The sequence below is a fragment of the Myotis daubentonii genome, chromosome 9 (genome assembly GCF_963259705.1).
Source record: "Myotis daubentonii chromosome 9, mMyoDau2.1, whole genome shotgun sequence".
Taxonomy (NCBI): Eukaryota; Metazoa; Chordata; class Mammalia; order Chiroptera; family Vespertilionidae; genus Myotis; species Myotis daubentonii.
In genome coordinates this window covers 81,223,844-81,242,525 of record NC_081848.1, presented here as the reverse complement: position 1 = coordinate 81,242,525, position 18,682 = coordinate 81,223,844, and the positions used below count along the sequence as shown (strand labels likewise).

General features: G+C 46.3%; 1 protein-coding gene across 2 annotated transcripts in view; it reads left to right on the top strand.

Moving 5' to 3' along the window:
- The first annotated feature begins 1,918 nt into the window (after positions 1-1,918).
- Positions 1,919-18,682, top strand: part of POLA2 (DNA polymerase alpha 2, accessory subunit) — a 29,616-nt gene continuing 12,852 nt past the window's right edge. Inside the window, exons 1-7 of one of the 2 annotated variants that reach the window (XM_059710137.1) lie at positions 1,919-2,317; positions 6,979-7,103; positions 7,593-7,684; positions 7,865-7,922; positions 13,804-13,910; positions 16,150-16,343; positions 16,987-17,075. In XM_059710137.1, coding sequence (XP_059566120.1) covers positions 2,239-2,317; positions 6,979-7,103; positions 7,593-7,684; positions 7,865-7,922; positions 13,804-13,910; positions 16,150-16,343; positions 16,987-17,075 — 744 coding nt within the window. In that variant the 5' untranslated portion in view covers positions 1,919-2,238. The remainder of the gene's footprint in view (positions 2,318-6,978; positions 7,104-7,592; positions 7,685-7,864; positions 7,923-13,803; positions 13,911-16,149; positions 16,344-16,986; positions 17,076-18,682) is intronic. The other variant, XM_059710138.1, reaches the window with a different exon arrangement.

Genomic DNA, 18,682 nt, shown 5'->3' with positions numbered 1-18,682 from the left:
TTCTCTTCCTCTCCCTTCCTCTCTGAAATCAGTAATACATATATGTATTTAAAAAGAAAGAAAAGGGACATTATCTGAGTGGACCTGACTAAAGCACCGGCCCTTTAAAGACGGAGTTTCTCTGGCTGTGGAACAAGCCCCTAGAAAGGAAAGCAGCTTGGCCAATACCTTGACTTCAGCCTTGCTGGGTGGAGAACCCAGACATGCTGTGCTCAGACTTCTGACCCACAGAACTGTGGGCTAATAAACGGGTGACGTTTTAAGCACTAAGTCTGTGATAAATTATTACATGGCAATAGAAAGCTAATACACCCTTTATTGCCTATACCCAGGTACCGCTCCCACCCTCCGCCCTTGGTCCCTGCCAGGAAGAGATTTTAGGGGAGTGTAAGGGATTTCCTCTCTCCATGCAGACTACCACCAGCTCCACACTGCCCCACCGAGGCCAGGACAGGGTGTCTCACTCTGCCTGGCCCTGGTCTCTCATCTCACGCCCTGAGGTGTCCCCAGGAGTCTGTCTTCTTTGGCATAGTCTTGAGAATCATTGCTTTGGTAAAAACCCCTACCTTTGCATGTTCCGGAAGTTTCCTTTAAAAAAAATTTTTAATATTGTAAATAAGGCCACGACAAATATCATTGTACATAAAACTTTGTCTGGACTTTGGCTGCTTTTCTTGGGATAAGAAATGTTGAGTCAAGGAGGAATAAACATTTTTAAGGCTCCTAATATATGTTGCCAAACTGTTTTCCACCAGCCTACCATCCCATTGGCAGAGTGTAATGCCTAAGGTTATTTGATCTAAGGTAAGCCAATGGAGATTTTGGCTCAAAGAATTAGAAGATGTTAGGGTTGGGGCTAACCCTAACACAACTGGCCAGGTAGCTCAATTGTTAAAGTGTCCTCCTGATCATCCAACATTTCGGGTTTGATCCTCAGGGCACATACAAGGAGCAACCAATGAATGTATAAATAGGTGAAATAATAAATGGATGTTTCTCTCTCAAATCAATCAATAAATTTTTAAAAATATTTTTTTTTGTTGATTTCAGAGAGGCAGAGGGAGAGATAGAAACATCAGTGATGAGAGAGAATCACTGATCGACTGCCTCCTGCACGCCCCCTACTGGGGACCAAGCCAGCAACCCATGCATTATGCCCTGACCAAGAATCAAACCATGACCTCCTGTTTCATAGGTCGAGGCTCAACCACTGAGCATACTGGCTGGGCAATTTAAAAAGTTTTATAAGTTATAAAAAAGGAATTAGGAGATATTTCTGGGGGGAAGGCCCTCTTTTCATTTCACTTCTAAACTCTCTTCACTCCCAAGCTCTCAGTCCACCCTCTGGGTACGTCTACCTGGAAATCCCAAAGGCACCCAAACCTAACTTCCAAAACTAAGTCATTTGTCACCTTTCCACTCCTTTTCTACCAAAACGCTCCAGATCCAGAAAACAGACCTATCACTATGGCTGGGACCAAAGTGCCAACTATGACGATAACCAGGGCAACCATATTCTCTAATGAAGCCGCCCTTTTTAAGATAAAGGAGGTGCAGAAATGCCAGGACAGAGAAGGAAAGACATGCCTTCCTCTCCGGGGTAGGGCACAGAATGTTTGGGACATTTGGAGGAACACATGCACCAAGGCACAGGCCTGAAGGGTGATGATCGTGCGTCATGAGCCTTCGCCAGGAGGCTGGCACGGAGACGCGGTTCCGGCGCCAAGAGCGGGGTCCCGGCTTCCGCGGCTTGGGAGAGACACTGCGCAGCCGCTGTAGGACCCGCCCACCGCCCGGCTCGTGCGCGCGCAGGCGGGCTGGAGTGTGTGCGCACGCGCCCTCGGACGCGCGCGGAGTCCGGGAACCAGCAGGAAGCGGAGGGGAAGGGGCGGGGTTAAACCCTGGTCTCGCGCATGCGTGCGCTGCACAAACAGTTTGGCGGGTTTTTCCTGGCTGCTCCGGGGTGTTCCGGCTAGAGATGCTCAGCGGGAGCTTTTAGGAAGGAGGCCGTTCTCCCCAGGGGAGCGACTTCTCGAGATTTCTGCTCCATTCCTTCGGGCTTCGGGGGCTTCCTCCACATTAAAAAAAAAAAAGGTTTCTTCGTGACTGACGCCTGTGGTTTGGGGCTATTTGGTCACCTTCCGCCTCAGTCCCCTAGAGGGCGAAAGGACCAGAGGGACCTCGTCCCGCTCATCCATCTCCCGTGGGTTTCTTGGCCTCGGTCGGAGCTGGGTCACCATGGCCGTGTCCGTCCAGCAGCTGACAAAGGAGCTGGAGATCTTCGGCGTGGACTGCGAGGAGTCTGTGACTGAGCGATGTGAGTCCCTCGCCCCCTCCCCGGCCCCCAGCCGAGGTCCTCCCCGCTCGGCCGTCTCGGGGTTCCCAGCCGCCTAGGCCGGGCCCTAGGACCCAAAGGGAGCGCCTCCACGGCCGCCTCCCCGAGACGAGCCCCCTCGGGGACCGAGAGACGAATTAAACTGAGTTTTGAGACGTGGAATGTGGAGGCTTGGCAGTGCTCACCAAGTGCTGCTGGGACCCCCGGCTCAGAAATGAGAATATGAAGGACGGTGTTACGTCCCTGCCGTTTCCGAGGTGGATGGGGGCGAGCCGGGTTCACACTAGGCTCCGGGGCATCTCCAAGTTTGGACATTGGTTAAGCCTCTCGGACAGCGGTTCTCAACCTGTGGGTCGCGACCCCTTTGGGGATTGAACGACCCTTTCACAGGGGTCGCCTAAGACCATCGGAAAACACATATATAATTACATATTGTTTCTGTGATTCATCACTATGCTTTCATTATGTTCAATTTGTAACAATGAAAAGACATCCTGCATATCAGATATTGACATTACGATTCATAACAGTAGCAAAATTACAGTTATGAAGTAGCCACGAAAATAATTTTATGGTTGGGGGTCACCACAACATGAGGAACTGTATGAAAGGGTCGCGGCATTAGGAAGGTTGAGAACCACTGCCCTGGGACGAAGCCGGAGGTGTGGGGCTGTGAAACGAGGCTCTCTCTCCCTGGCTCCTCTCTTCCCAGCAAAGCGGTGGGTAGTCTGTGCAGATAGGAGCCCCGGGAGGTGGGTTCCTAAAACGGAAGTTTAGCTTTGGAAGGGACTTGGGGAGCGTGTCAGCTGGGGACAGACAGACAGACGGAGAGACAGACAGGAGAGGAGCAGCCTGAGCTGGTCTGTGGATCCAGCCTCCTTTCCCCAAGCCTGGAGCTCCATCCTGGGGGTCCATGGTGCAGTCAGGCGCTGGGCAGGGTAAGGACTCCATTGCAGCTCCTCTGGGGAGACGGAGAGTTGAGAGTTCTCGGTCTTAGAAATGGGGTGAGTGCGCACCTGCCCTAACCATTCATCAACACTTGGAACTTTTTTTTTTTTTAATATATTTTATTGATTTTTTACAGAGAGGAAGGGAGAGAGATAGTTAGAAACATCGATGAGAGAGAAACATCGATCAGCCGCCTCCTGCACACCTCCTACTGGGGATGTGCCCGCAACCCAGGTACATGCCCTTGACCGGAATCGAACCCAGGACCTTTCAGTCTGCAGGCCGACGCTCTATCCACTGAGCCAAACCGGTTTCGGCAACACTTGGAACTTTTTAAACATTAACGTGTTAATCTCTTACGAGAGACCACAATATTCTTATGCCCCGTGCATTCTCTTCCTAACGGGACACTTAAGTGAGAAACCCAATGATAGTCATACATTTATTATGTGAGCTTTTTATTTTTTTAATATATATTTCATTGATTTTTTTTACAGAGAGGAAGGGAGAGGGGATAGAGAGTTAGAAACATCGATGAGAGAGAAATATGGATCAGCTGCCTCCTGCACACCTCCTACTGGGGATGTGCCCGCAACCAAGGTACATGCCCTTGACCGGAATCGAATCTGGGACCCTTCAGTCCACAGGCGGACGCTCTATCCACTGAGCCAAACTGGTTAGGGCAGTGGTTCTCAACCTTCCTAATGCCGCGACCCTTTAATACAGTTCCTCATGTTGTGGTGACCCCCAATTTCATTGTTACAAATTGAACATAATGAAAGCATAGTGATTAATCACAAAACAATATGTAATTATATATGTGTTTTCCGATGGTCTTAGGCGACCCCTGTGAAAGGGTTGTTTGACCCTGAAAGGGGTCGTGACCCACAGGTTGAGAACCGCTGCGTTACTGATGAGAGAGAGAAACATCAATGATGAGAGGGAATCATTGATTGGCTGCCTCCTGCATGCCACCTACTGGGGATCGAGCCCACACCCCGAGCTTGTGCCCTTGTCACCTGCTAGGGCAGTGATGACGAACCTTTTGAGCTCGGCGTGTCAGCATTTTGAAAAACCCTAACTTAACTCGGGTGCCGTGTCACATATAGAAATTTTTTGATCTTTGCAACCATAGTAAAACAAAGACATATTTTTGATATTTATTTTATATATTGAAATGCCATTTAACAAAGAAAAATCAACCAAAAAAATGAGTCATAGGTTCGCCATCACTGGGCTAGGGCTATCATGTGAGCTTGAAGTCAAAACAAGAAAAAGGTTTCCGCCCAAGATGGCTTCCATCTCACATGGGACTGCCTTGGCCGTGGCGTTGGAATTCTAGGCTTGGAATTCATAGCCCCTAACCTCAATGGGACTCTAGTATTGCCTGACAGTTACACCATCTTTCCCTGGTGTGTTCCCTCTGAGTCTTCCCGGCGACTGGAAGACTTCCACCTTCTCCTTTGACATCTTTCTTTCCCACTCTCAGTGGATGAATTTACTTCCTGTTTTGCTGAAAAAAATAGAAGTTATTAGTAAACTTCAGTAAGTTACTATTCTTGCGTCTTCCTGCCTACCTTGCCTTCTTTCCTGTTAGAGTGAATATATTCCCCATGTTCCTGGCAAAAGCCACACCTCCCACTTGAATCCTAAATCCCATTCCTTCTCACCTTCTTAGGGACATCACTCCAGTCATTCTCCGCTCTAACATATTTTGTATTTTAATCTATATAAGATGTTTTTCCTAATAGCATAGAGATGTGGTTCTTACTGCTGCCTTTAAAATACTCGCTTGAGCCCAGTGGGGTGTGGCTCAGCGGTTGACCCAGGAACCAAGAGATCACGGGTTTGATTCCCGGTCAGGGCACATGCCTGGGTTGTGGTCTCGAGCCCCAGTGTGGGGTGTGCAGGAGGCAGCTGATTGATGATTTTTCTCTCATCATTGATGTTTCTATTTCTTTCTCCCTCTCCCTTCCTCTCTGAAATCAATAAAAATATATTTTAAAATAAATAAATAAAATACTCTATTGATTCCACTTCCCACTTCAGTTCTTTCCTTCCCAAATACAGCAAATGTCTTCAAAAGGGTTGTCTAGATTTGTCTTCAATTTTTTTTGTCCTTAAAAGCCAGCTTTTTCACCTCCGCCATTACACTGAAAATGGCTTCTCTCCTGGTCATCAGTGACTTTCACCTGGCTAAAGCCCGTGGTACATTTTCAGTCCTCATCTTGGGTTATCAGCAACATTTAACACTGTTCCTCATGTTTTCTTTCTTCTCTTAGCCTCTCGGACACACTGGCTGTTCTTCCACCTTGCTTACTGCTGCCATTCAGGCTCTGCAGATCCATCCCCCTCCGGTCCTGAGCCTCAAGACGCTCTCACTTTCTTGGTGGTCTCACCTGGTCTCGGGGCTTTACAGCCCTGGATTTCTGATGAGTTCCAAATTCATATCTTAGCCCCGACCTCTTGCCTGAACTGCAGGCTCGTCTGCCCAACATGACGTCTCCAATTGGATGTCTAACTGGCACCTCAGACTCTAGTCTTCTAAAACGGAGTTCCTGGTGTCTGCTCCCTCTCCTCAAAGTAGTCCTCCTGTTGCCTCCCCCACCTCCCTTCCAGGTGCTCAGGCTGACAACACAGCATCATTTCCTTTCTCCTTTCAGACCTCATGTCCACAAAGCAAACCCACTGGCTTTACTTTCAGGATGTTTCTTCTCCAGAGTCCCACCACTTCCGGCCGCCTCCGCGGTCACCGCCTTCACTGTCACCACCCCGATCCAAGCCACCGTCATCTCTCGCCTGGATTGTGCCATGATTCTCTTCATTGGTTCCCCTGATTCTGCCCGTGTGCCCTTCAGTCAGTGGAAGTCAGATCATGTTACAGTTTTATTCTTGTCAGACCCTCTCGCGATTTCCCAACTTGCTCAGAGTACTACCCAGAGTAGTTGTAATAGCAAACACTCTGCACCCCCTTTACCCTCTCAATTCTGCCTCCTCCTTCCCAGCATTCCAGTCGGGGCCTTGCTGATCTTGCCGGGCCTCGGGGTGTTTGCCTGAAAGCTCTTCCCTTAAACACTGGCCCACTCCTTCACTTCCTTCAAGCCTTTACTTAAAAGTCTTCTTAATGAAGCCTTCCCTAATCAGTGTATTTAAAAGTGCCAAACCTACCCTCGCTGGTTTAGTTCAGTGGATAGAGCGTGGGCCTGCGGACTGAAGGGTCCCGGGTTTGATTCCAGTCAAGGGCACATGCCCGGCTGGGGGCTTGATCCCCAGTAAGGAGTGTGCAGGAGGCAGCCGATCCATGATTCTCATCATTGATGTTTTTATCTCTCCCTTCCTCTCCCTTCCTCTCCGAAATCAGTAAAAAAAAACATAAAAAATAAGTAAAAGTGCCAGGTCCTTCCCCATCTCCCTGATCCCTCTCCTGGCTGTACTTTTCTACATAGCACATTTAACCCTCTGATACACTACATATTTTATTTATTTCTTCCTTTTCTGTCTCCCACCAATAGTAAGCTTCATGAAGACAAAGATTCTCTGTTTTGCCCATTGCTGCATTCTCATGCCGAGGACAGTGCCTGGCACCAGTAGGTGCTGAATAAATATGGATTGAGTAAATAGAGGGTTATTTTCTCTTTTCAAGGTGAAAGCTGCAAGAAATAAACTAAGTTTTTCCTTGTCCAATGTCCCCCCAGTGGCAGAGCTGTGTGCTCGGTACGGACAGAACGAGGAGGAAATGGTAGGCGAGTTTGTAGCCTTCCTCACCAGCACACGGAAGGACGGCCTTAGCTCAGAGACCGTGGCCTCTTTTGAGCATGAGGTAAGAGCACAGTGCAAGGGACTCCTCATGTAATTCTCCATTTCTGCCTTCTAGGGAGGCAGTATGACATATGGAGACGAGTGTGGGCTTTGGAGTCGACCTGGCTTCCAGTCCCAGTGTGAGCTTGGACAGACGGATGTCTCTGAGCCTTGCTTCCCTCTTCTGTCAGTGGTTCTAGTAATGCATATTTTTTAGGATTATTGTCAGAATTACATGAAAGTGGCTGTAAATCACTTAGGACTATGCCCAGCAGGCGGTGGGTCTTCAACAAGTAATTGGTGTTATTTCTAGAGTTATTATTGTTGTAGAGAAATTGTCACAGAATAAGTCTTTATTTTTAGTTGAACATGTGTCTTCTTAATTCTAACTTTGAGGAATTTCATCTCTTTAATTATATTTTGAATGCCAGTTATCGCGTGACTGTGGAAAATACCTCTTCTAGTACTTGACTTTGGAGTAATAATATATTCAACATCTTTTATTCCTCAGTTTCTGAACAAAAGGTTGTCCAAAGCCCATCACAGTGCCTCCAAGGACAGTGGGCATGCGGGAGCCAGAGACATCGTTTCCATACAAGAGCTGTATCCTTTCTGTGGAAGGTCTTTGCCTCAAGCCATATTCTATTTTATAATGTATTTACAGTTGCATGTGTAATTTACAAACAAAAATAAGAAGTACCTTCTGTTCAGATTTCTGTTTAATCAACCCTTGTCTTAGATTTTGAGAAGTTTATTATTGTTTTTCTTAACTAATATTTTTAGAATTGAAGTGGAGGAAGAAGAGGAGACCCTCTTGAACTCTTATACCACACCCTCTAAGGTGAGTTTACAGTGTTTGGAATTGCATTCTGCAAATAGTGTTTTTTTCTTTATTCTGAAAACATCATGACATTTGAATTTCCGAGAGAAAATTAACCACTCATATAGTTTCCACGTATTTCCTACCACATTTCCTCTAATGCATCTTCCTTCCCTTATGCATATGTGTTTTTACATAGTGGCAGTTCTTGTGAACATTTAATTATCCTGCTTTTCTCAGTTAGAATATCATAGAATTTTTATAAATACCATTTCTCCGTAACTATTCTTTTTAATGGTTGTATAGTTTCATATCTAAGTGGAGGTACTGTAATTAAATAATCTAATTCTAGTGTTGGATTCAAGCACAGCAGAGAGTAGGGTAGTGGAAAAGTATTGTCCTCAAAGCCTGAGTCAAAAGACTTAGATGACCTTGGGTAAGTTGTTAGCTCTCTGAGCTGCAGTTTCCTTACATATACAATTAGGATTCATTATTCATTTACTGAGCAGCTACTATGTGCCAGGCGCTATACAATGAATGAAACGGGCATGGAGGGGCTCTGCCCTCCAGAATCTCTCTCAGGGGGGTCAAGAGGGGGGAAAAGAGACATATGTAAAACTTTAGACAATAAATAAAATAAAATTAATAATAATAATAATAATAATCTATCTCAGAGGGCTTGAAGATGAAATGAATATGTAAAGTGCCAAGCCCAAAGCAAGGTATTCAGTAATAGTAGTTACTATTTATACAAAATAAATTTATATTGTAGAATTGTGCCTCTGAAACTTATATAATTTTCTTAACCAGTGTTACCCCAATAAATTCAAAAGGGGAGGAATAAATAAATTTGTGGAAATACATAAACATGGAGTAAGCCTTAATTTTTCAAAGTAAATTACATTGTAAGAAAGAAAGTAAATAGTTTAAGTGTGTCTGTGGAGACCAAGAAAGCTAAAAATGTACTTTGTAAAGTTTCTAACAGCCCTGGCCGGTTTGGCTCAGTGGATAGAGCGTCAGCCTGCGGACTGAAGGATTTCAGTCAAGGGCACGTGCTGGGGTTTTCAGGCTTGATCCCCAGTAGGGGGTGAGTGGGAGGCAACCGATCAATGATTCTCTTTCGTCATCATTGATGTTTCTATCTCTCTCCCTCTCCCTTCCTCTCTGAAATCAATAAAAATATTTTTTAAAAAGTTGCTAACACAAAACCAAGTGCATATAATATTAAATGGAGTAATGAGATTTCCCTTAGAGATTATAAAATCAGTACTTGATCTTCCCCTTGAGGATGGTTCTCTCTTAGAGTCCACATCTCAGCAAAAGGTACCTCCATTCCTCATTCGCTCAGGCCAGGAACTTTGGAGACCTCCTTGAGTCGTTCTTTCCTCTCATACCCACATGCAACTCATCCATCAGTCACATCAGCCCTCCTTCCAGAATCTGGGCCCCTCTCACAACCTCCACTGCCACTACCAGGTCCCTGGCTTCACCGGCTCCTGAATGAGTAGGACAGCCTCCTAGCTGGTCCCCTGGCATCTGCCTTTTCGATTTCCAACCAGTTCTCTACACAGCAGCCGGAGTGCTCCTTTCAGCCCTAGCCGGTTTTGCTCAGTGGATAGAGCCTCAGCCTGCGGACCAAAGGGTCCTGGGTTCAATTCTGGTCAAGGGCACGTACCTCGGTTGCAGGCTCCTCCCTGGCCTGGGCCCTGGTTGGGGCTTGTGCAGGAGGCAACCAGTCGATGTGTTTCTCTCACATCAATATTTCTGTCTTTCCCTCTCTCTTCCACTCTCTAAAAATCAATGGAAAAATATCCTCGAATGAGGATTAACAAAAACAGAGTGCTCCTTTCAAATGAAAGGCCAGGTTTCCCTTGTTCACAGCTCTCCACCAGTTCTCCATCTTCCCTGGTAACTTAGCAACCACGTAAATTCAGAGTCTGAAGTGTGAGGTTCTATCTGAGCTGGCCCCTCTTCCTTCTGGCCTCCTTCCATGCCCCTCGTCACTCTTCAAACACACCAGACAGGTCCACCTCATATGTCCCTTTGTCAGAGGGAACAAACTTGGCTAAAATCGTAACACCGTCTTTTTATTTATTTATTTATTTTTTATTGATTCAGAGAGTAAGGGAGTGGGAGAGAGAGGTAGAAACATTGATGATGAGAGAGAATCATTGATTGGCTGCCTCCTGCACGCCCCTTACTGGGGACTGAGCCCGCAACCAGGCATATGCCCTTGACTGGAATTGAACCTGGGACCCTTCAGTCCACAGGCTAATGCTTTATCCACTGAGCCAAACCAGCTAGGGCTCTTTCTTTTCTTTTCTTTTCTTTTTTAATATATTTTTACTAGATGCTCAGTGCACAAAAATTTGTGCACTCAGGGGAGAGGGGGTCCCCTCAGCCCGGCCTCCCACAGTCCGGGACCCCTTGGGGGATGTCCACCTGCCAGCTTAGGCCCACTCCCTGCAGGAAGCAGGCCTAAGCCACAGTCGGACATCCTTAGCGCTGCCAGGGAGGCAAGAGAGGCTCCCACCCACCGCTGCACTCCCAGCCGTCAGCCTGGCTTGTGGCTGAGCGGAGCTCCCCCTGTGGGAGTGCACTGACCACAAGGGGGCAGCTCCTGCATTGAGCGTCTGCCCCCTGGCTGTCAGTGCACCGTGTCAGCGTCATACTGTTAGGGTTAATTTGCATATTGCCCTTTTATTATATGGGATGGATTGTTTTAGAGAGAGAGAAAAACATTGATGTGAGAGAGAAATATTGATTGGTTGCCTCCAATGTGCACCCTGACCAGGAACTGAACCAAGTGACCTTTTGGTGCACGGGACGGTGCTCAACCAGCTGAGCCACACTGGCCCAGGCCTCTCCTTTATTTTATTGCTTTATTTTCTCCATAGAACTTACTACCATGAGACATGTTATATATTTACTCTTTGGTTTAGTCTGTCTCCCTCCATTAGAGTGTAAGCTCCGCGAGGACAGAGATTTTGCTTTAATCACTGCTGTTCTCCCAGTGCCTGGCACAGCAGTGGTTGTTGAAGTACAGACCATCTAAAAGAGGACAACTGGGTGGCTCTCCAGGTAGCATCAAGCAGAACTGTGATACCTGTTGGGGTCACCATCCTGTTGATCTGATTGACAGCTTCGCAGCTCCAGAATGTATCTGACTTGCCTGTGTATCCAGAGTTAACCATATTCTTGGGAATTGACTCATGGTAACCCGGCTCTCAGTATTCCGATGTGTAAGTCGGATGCAAATTTACTGTTGAAGTGTGTACCCTCTCAAAGACTGAGGTGCCACATGGGGACACCAATTCCTACCATAGAGGTACTTGGGAGACTCAATTATAAATCAAAATCTGTGACCATGGAATCAGAGCTCAGTCAGTGGATTGAAATGCGCAAACAATTTGAAATACACGTCTGAAGCTCAGAGAAGATACAATATGGTCTGGGCTAGAGATATGTCATATGCTGAGAACAGTACCCATCTCGTGAAAACTGCTCAATCATTGTACACCATGCATCAGTAGTTCCACACAGTCAGTGCCAGGTGAGGTTGCCTGACCCTTGTCAGGTCTTGGGCAGGTGTATTCCAGTTACAGTGGTGAATGTCAGTGGGCTTGCTTATCGTCATTAAATATTTGATTTGTGCACTTGGCAGCTCTTCTTTTGCCTACATGCTCACCATAAATCTTGTTATAATTTGGGTTTCCACATGTCCTGCTTGACAGGAAAGGGTATATTAACCTAAGAATATGAAGTTCCCATACCATTGGCATAAAATTTCTAGTAAATTAATAAACTGGCATCTTTGGCTATAATTTGGGTTCCCATGTGGTGTGAGAATGTGCTTATATGAGGATAGGGTACCCACTGTATTTCTCATTACAAGTGAATAAGTTGGCGTGTAGTGGTAATAGTGAATCCCATGAGCTTGGGCAGAGTGAGCACATCCCTGAGGAGTATGAGGGCAGTTGACTTGTTGACAACCAGGTTTTATGACAAGGGCTGAGGATGAGAGAAATTAGACGACTGGCAGGGCCGGCTTTTCCCAGAGTACCATCCTCTTGCCATGTTCTGGGAGGCAAACTCTCTTGAAATAATCCCTGTACAACATTAGCCCTAGAGTCCTACAGAGGATTGCATATTAGAAATATCTTTTGGGAAAATAGTTTGAGAAAAATATATATCAAAACTATAAAATCTTTTCTATCTTTGACCCAATAATTCTTCCTAGTAAGACTCTCTCCTAAGGAAATAAACCAGATTATGAGAAAAATCCATATGTGTGACAATATGAATCTCAGCATAATTTATATTCACCCCAAATTATAAGCAGCTGATACATCCAGCAATAGAGAAGTCATTATGTAAATTATTATATACTAGAGGCCCGATGCACAAAATTTGTGCATGGGTAGGGTCCCTAGGTCTGGCCGGCGATCAGAGCCAATCTGTGGGGCGACCGGCGGCCGATCAGGGGGGCCCCCACTGGCACCTGCCTTAGCCACCTGCTCACTGGCCCCGCCAGTCGTTGCTTCCCTCTGTGGGGCGACCGGCAGGGTGATTGCGGGGGGTGGCAGCTGGCACCTGCCTTGGCTGGCCTGGGGCCTGTGGGCTGAGGGCACCTCCTGCGTTGAGCATCTGCTCCCTGGTGGTCAGTGCGCATCTGTCGTTCTGCCGGTCAGTCAATTTGCATATTAGCCTTTTATTATATAGGATAAGTTCACTTTAATCAATACAGCTACTAAAAAGGATAAAGATTGTAGCAATGGCCTTGGCCAGTTTGGCTTGGTGGTCAGAGCGAAGGCCAAAGGGTCACGGATTAGATTCCCCTGTCAAGGCATGCACATACCTTGGTTGTAGGTTCCCCGGCCCCAAGAGGAGCATGTGCAAGAGACAACCAATCGATGTCTCTCTCTCATGTCGATGTCTCTCTCTCTCTCTCTCTCTCTCCTCTTCCTCCTTTCTACTTTCTAGAAATCAATGGAAAAATAATGTCCTCTGGTGAAGATTAAAAAAAGATTGTGGCATTGTGGGAAAATTCTGGTAATTAATATAGACCAAAAAATCAGTATACATAGTACTTAAACAAAGGTTTATATTTAAGCTAAAATGGTAACTATTAGAATTTGTATTTTTAGTTGGAAAAATATTAAAATACAGGAAAGGAATATTAAATAATGGTTGTTGTAGTGTCCACCTCGCAGTTGCCACAGGAGGCAGCTTTGGTGCATGACTCAGATACACAGCCAGGAGGAGCCCAAGGGCAGACTAGCTGGCCTCCTGGCTGCAGTCCGGGCAAGGGCTGCCTTAGCTCTGCAGTCAGTTATCCCAGACTTTGGGGAGCAATAGGTCTCTGGACTGTGGGTTTCATCTCCATTCTGGGCATATCCTGGGATTCTTGCTGATGAGCAAAAACCAAAAAATGGCCATCAGTGAGGTGTTTGCTAAATACTCTCCAAGTATGAGCTCAACCATGTTTTCTGCCTTAGTCATTCCCTTCTCTAATTTTGCAAATGGTAGACTTTGCCAAAATAAGTAGTAATATGGTCCCATCCCTTCTCAGGAAAATGGGTCCATGCAGGTCAAAACCCATGCGTTGTTAACCTCACAGCTGTTCTAAAGCAGTTAGAGGTGGGGAAGAAGGTGACCGCATGCATGATTTGACAGGACAGATGCCTGCTTGGCAGTCATTTGGGAAAGGTTGGCACTTTTTCATAATTGCCTTCAACATGGGGTCAGTATTCTGATAAATGCTGGCTTACAATTGCTGAAGATTTCTATATGGGATTGTGCTTGGCAGATGGGACTTTAAGACCCAGTCCTAAGGAACTGTACATTTAATTAGTAACTGAGTCTAGAGGGATTGGGATTTTGTTTTCTATTTTGTTTCTAGGGTTCTCAGAAGCGAGCTGTCACCACCCCAGAAACTCCCCTAACAAAAAGGAGGGTGTCTGCCCGCAGCCCCCAGGTGCTCCTCTCACCATCGAGTTTCTCTCCAAGGTAGGAATTAATTCGGCTGCCAAAAAGCCTGCCGGCCCTCCCCTTTCTCTGGTTATCTGGTGGAGGCTAACCCCACCATTAAATTAAATGGGGGGTAACTTATTGAATGGGGTGGATGGACACCCGCCGCCGTGAACTGGCTGGAGAGCCTATTGCCCGGTGCCCTCCCTGCGTTCTCTTCCTGTGTGGAAAATTACTGTTTCTTACAGTAATTCAGGAAACTCACTTTCCACCCACTTTTCTGGGGCTCGTTTCCTAGATCAGGAACTGATATCTTGACTGGAAACAACCTGTCTATTCAGGCGTCTGAGTCCTCCCAGTCCGGCCAGCGGGGGCGCAGCGCCTTTCACCTGCTTCTCTGTTAGTCCGAGTGTCGTTGGGTTTCTTTTTCTTTTTTTCCAATCTAAAGTAGTTACTTGTTTTTAAAAAAGAAAAGCACGTTTCTTTGTTCATAATGTTGCATAACCTGTTATTGTGCCACCTCAGGTTACAGCTGGCTTCTGAGAGTTTTCTTGTCACTGTGGATCTGCACTGATTTAATTGGTGTTTTGTCCCTGCAGCCACTTCTGCACGCGAATCCAGAGATCATACGTGATTTTTTGAAATCCGTAAATGACACGTCTCATATGAGAGAATTCCGTGGGTGGGGGCTGTGCTGCATGGAAGAAACGTTTGTAGGATGAGGCTGAGGAACAGAACTGCTAACCGTCTAGGGCAGGGGTGGGGAACCTTTTTCTGTCAGGGGCCCTTTCGAGGGCCATACAAAATTATCAACTTAAAAATGAGCCTGCTCTATTTGGTCAAACATTTAATGAACTCACCCCTAACGCCTTGGCCGGGCCAGATGATTCTGCAGGCCTCATATGGCCTGTGGGCCAGACGTTCCCCACCCCTGGTCTAGGGAAATGCTGGCTGCCAGGGTCACCACCTCAACTTTGCATCACTTCTAGGCAAGCAGAGCTTAAGATTCCTATTGCTGTAGAAAGGAGGTGATGGCAGTCGGGCAAGATGAGCCCTCACTGGGTTCTAAAGGACAATTGGACTTTCATGTGGTCCACTGCTGCTTTGGGGAGTTGTCAGATTTTTTAGAAGCGAACTTTCTAGACTGACAAAGCCGCCTGTGAAACTTGGTGTATAGAAGTGGTTCTCATAGGTGGGCCAGCACTACTACAGTGGTCGTATCTCTGAACAATCAGTCCTTTGAAACCTGTAGATCTCTGTACAGCTGACCTCGTGTGTTTCAGCGCCTTAAAGGGCCGGCAGTCACAGACATCCCACGAGCTTGGCAGGGTGGGGCTTGGAGAAGTCAGGGATATGCTGCCTAGTCATTTTTAAATGCACGCTAATAAAGCCGACATCAGAAACTGGTTCTGTAATTTATGAAAGTAACTTCTAAATTATTCAGGTGGAGGCAGCCCTGGAGATGGAGATAATTAACTGAGTCATTTTCTGTAGCCTCTCTGTGGAAAGACGGAACGATGGCCCCGCTTGCTGTGGGGCCCACGTACAGCTGGTTCCGGTAGAGTTTGGGAGCATTAAATAAGCCTGTTTTAAATAGACCTCTGCAAGTTATGTTCACAGCCAAAGGATTAGAAGGCCTCACTGCCATCTAAGCGGCGACACAGTCAGTGTTCTTGGAGGTGTACTTTACCCCTGGGGAGTGGAAATGTGAGAGCATGTCAGTTGAGCCTTGCAGAATGGGAATTTGTTCACCAGCTGACCAGATTCATTACATCTCCACCGCCATGGACACTGGGAAGTTGGTTCATTTCACTTAACTTCATTTTGTTGTTGTTTCCACCTTGAACTATATGGCGAGGGAATATATACATGCACAGCAACCTTTGGCTTGTCCAAAGTTCCAGGCTCTGACAACGTTCTAATGCTAAATATTCACAAGAAGGAAAGAAAATGGTACTTGAAGTTTGCTTTCTAATCAGTTCAGAGTTTGGGTTTCGTTTCCTTTGTTTAGTTTTAAGCCAGGAGAACGACCTTATAAAATATCTCTCTGTCTCTAAACTTCTCTAACATGGTTGGGATTGCTCAACATGGTCTTCTTCAGCCCCTCATTCCTGAAATTCCTTAAAGGTCTGGGTATGTCTGACCCCATTAAGCTGATTAGATTTACAAACCCCAGCTTGATATCTCTCCAATCCCCATTTCCAAAAGGCAGCCTCATTTTACTACCCTCTCTTTACAGATGAATACAGTAATGTTCATCTCTTTTGCTTCCAATTAGTGCTACTCCCTCCCAGAAATATAACTCGAGAAATAACCGTGGAGAAGTGGTTACCTCCTTCGGCTCAGCACAGGGAGTGTCTTGGTCCGGGAGAGGAGGAGCCGGTATCATCAGCCTGAAGGTCTTGGGGTGTCCAGAATCACTAACTGGGAGCTACAAGTTCATGTTCCAGAAGCTCCCAGATATTCGAGAAGGTGATTGTTTTTCCCTTTGAAATTCTGGAGGATATAAAACCACCTGGAAGGGTTTAGAGTAAGGAGCAAAGCGTCAGCTAGGCTGCAGAGCAAGTTCCAGGGCTGCCTTTGAATACGCAAGTTCGTAGGTGTCCTCTGGGGCCCCTATTAGTGCAGGGACATGAGATGATACTCTCAGTAATTCTCCCAAGTGACTTCCGTTTGCTAAAGAAAAGTGCTAAAGGAAAAGCACATAACCATTTCCCAGTAACAACTACTTGAACTATGTAAAGGAAGCCAATTAAAGTATTAAAGCAGAAACATTTATGGCTTCTTCCTGGTAAAGAATGGGCGACTGTCCAGGTTGGCCTTGACTTGCCCTGGTCCTCACGGATGACCTGAGTAACAGGAAGGCTGTGGGTGGGGACCATGCTGCCCCTGGGACTGTGCCACGTTACCCCCTGTGGCCAGAAGGAAGGCCAGCTTCAGCAGCAAGTATCAGGCAACTGGCTAGGGCTTTAGAAAGTACGAACTGGCCGGATCTCCCAAGCACCCTTCCTGCTTCTTAAAATGACTGGCGTGAATGTTTGACAGTGTGCTGTGTTTTCTCTTTTTGGCAAGTGCAGTGTCTTAAACACAATATGTTTTCCCCTTGGGATTTCAGTTCTGACCTGTAAGATAGAAGAACTTGGCAGTGAGCTCAAGGAACATTACAAGATTGAGGCTTTTACTCCTGTTCTAGTTCCAGCACAAGTAAGAATTGTTCCAATAGTCCTTCCTAATTGATACTATATTGTTTAACCCCTGGTGAAAAGCATCCTGTTGTGTCCCTTTTCACTTCTTGTCTACATGCTGGTTAGAACATCTACCCTGGTTCGATTTGGTAAAATGGGTCCTTTTGAAGAAAGACTTACAAATCCTCTCTGGTTTATGACACAGTCATTGTCTTTGCACTTGGGTTCGGATCCTGCACACAGCAAAGATGGAGGGCCTTAAGCATTCAGTGTCAGACTGTGAGGACAACAGCAAGGATAGGAGTTCCAGAAACGGGTTTCACAGTCTCTTCCTTGTTTGGTCTCTGTTGTTATGAACTAGCTGCTGCCAGTAGTGTCTTTACATCGTGGTTTAATCTGGCATATGTGCCAGTGCATTTGAAACAGTGGTTCTCAACCTTCCTAATGCCGCGACCTTTTCATACAGTTCCTCATGTGGTGGTGACCCCCAACCATAAAATTATTTTCGTCGCTACTTCATAACTGTAATTTTGCTACTGTTATGAATCGTAATGTAAATATCTGATATGCAGGATGTATTTTCATTGTTCGCGACCCACAGGTTGAGAACCGCTGCTAGAGGGAGCTGTGTTCTAGAAGAGTCTTTAAGGTACCTCGGTCATGTTTTCATTCTGAGAAGAATGACCAGTGGAGAAGATAATGTGAAACCATGTGATATGAGGAAGTTTGGGAGGAACTGGAAGGAAGTAGTGGAGGGGGACAAGGATGCATGATCTTGTGGGAAAAGATTAGACTTCCTCAGTTTGCCCCAAGGAATGGGAACAGTACAGAAAAAGCCACAGGAAGAGAAATTTCAGCTCAATTTAACGAAGAGCTTCCGGTTAAGAGGCAGTAAGCATAGCGTGTGGTTAAGGATATGGCTGTAGGGCAGGGGTGGGGAACCTTTTTTCTGCCAAGGGCCATTTGGATACTTATAACATCATTCACAGGCCACACAAAATTATCAACTGAAAAATTAGCACACACCCCCCCCAAAAAAATTAGCCTGTTATACTTGGTTAAGCATTTAATTAACTCACCCCTAATGCCTTGGCAGGGCCAGACCAAATGATTTCGGGGGCCTCATACAGCCCATGGGCCGGATGCTCTCCATCCCTGCAATAGAGCCAAACTGCCAGGCTTCAAAGCCAGGCTGCACTCACTGTTTAACTGTGACTAAATAATCTAGTGTCTCTGTTGCTCAGTTTTCTCGTCTGTAAAATGGGTGCAGTAATAGTATCTTCCTCGCAGCTGTTGTGAGGACTCAATGAGTTAATACACGTAAGCCTTTAGAACAGTGCCTGGTATTTAGTAAGCTCAATACATGTGAGCTATTATTAACAGCTATAGCTATGCCGAGATGCAGTGGGCTGCTCTCGGGGTGTGGGGGCAAGTTCCCCTTCATAGAGATGCTCAAGCTTAATGGTGCCACTTAGAGGGTCTCAAGCATTAGGTGGGCAGACTGGACCCCTTTAAGAGCTCTAACACCCCTGAGAGTCGGTGATGACGCTCATCACTAGCGTAAAATGATACCCGCCAAAATAAGGTGTGTTGTTACTTGGGTTTTGCTTTGCTATTCACCCTGTT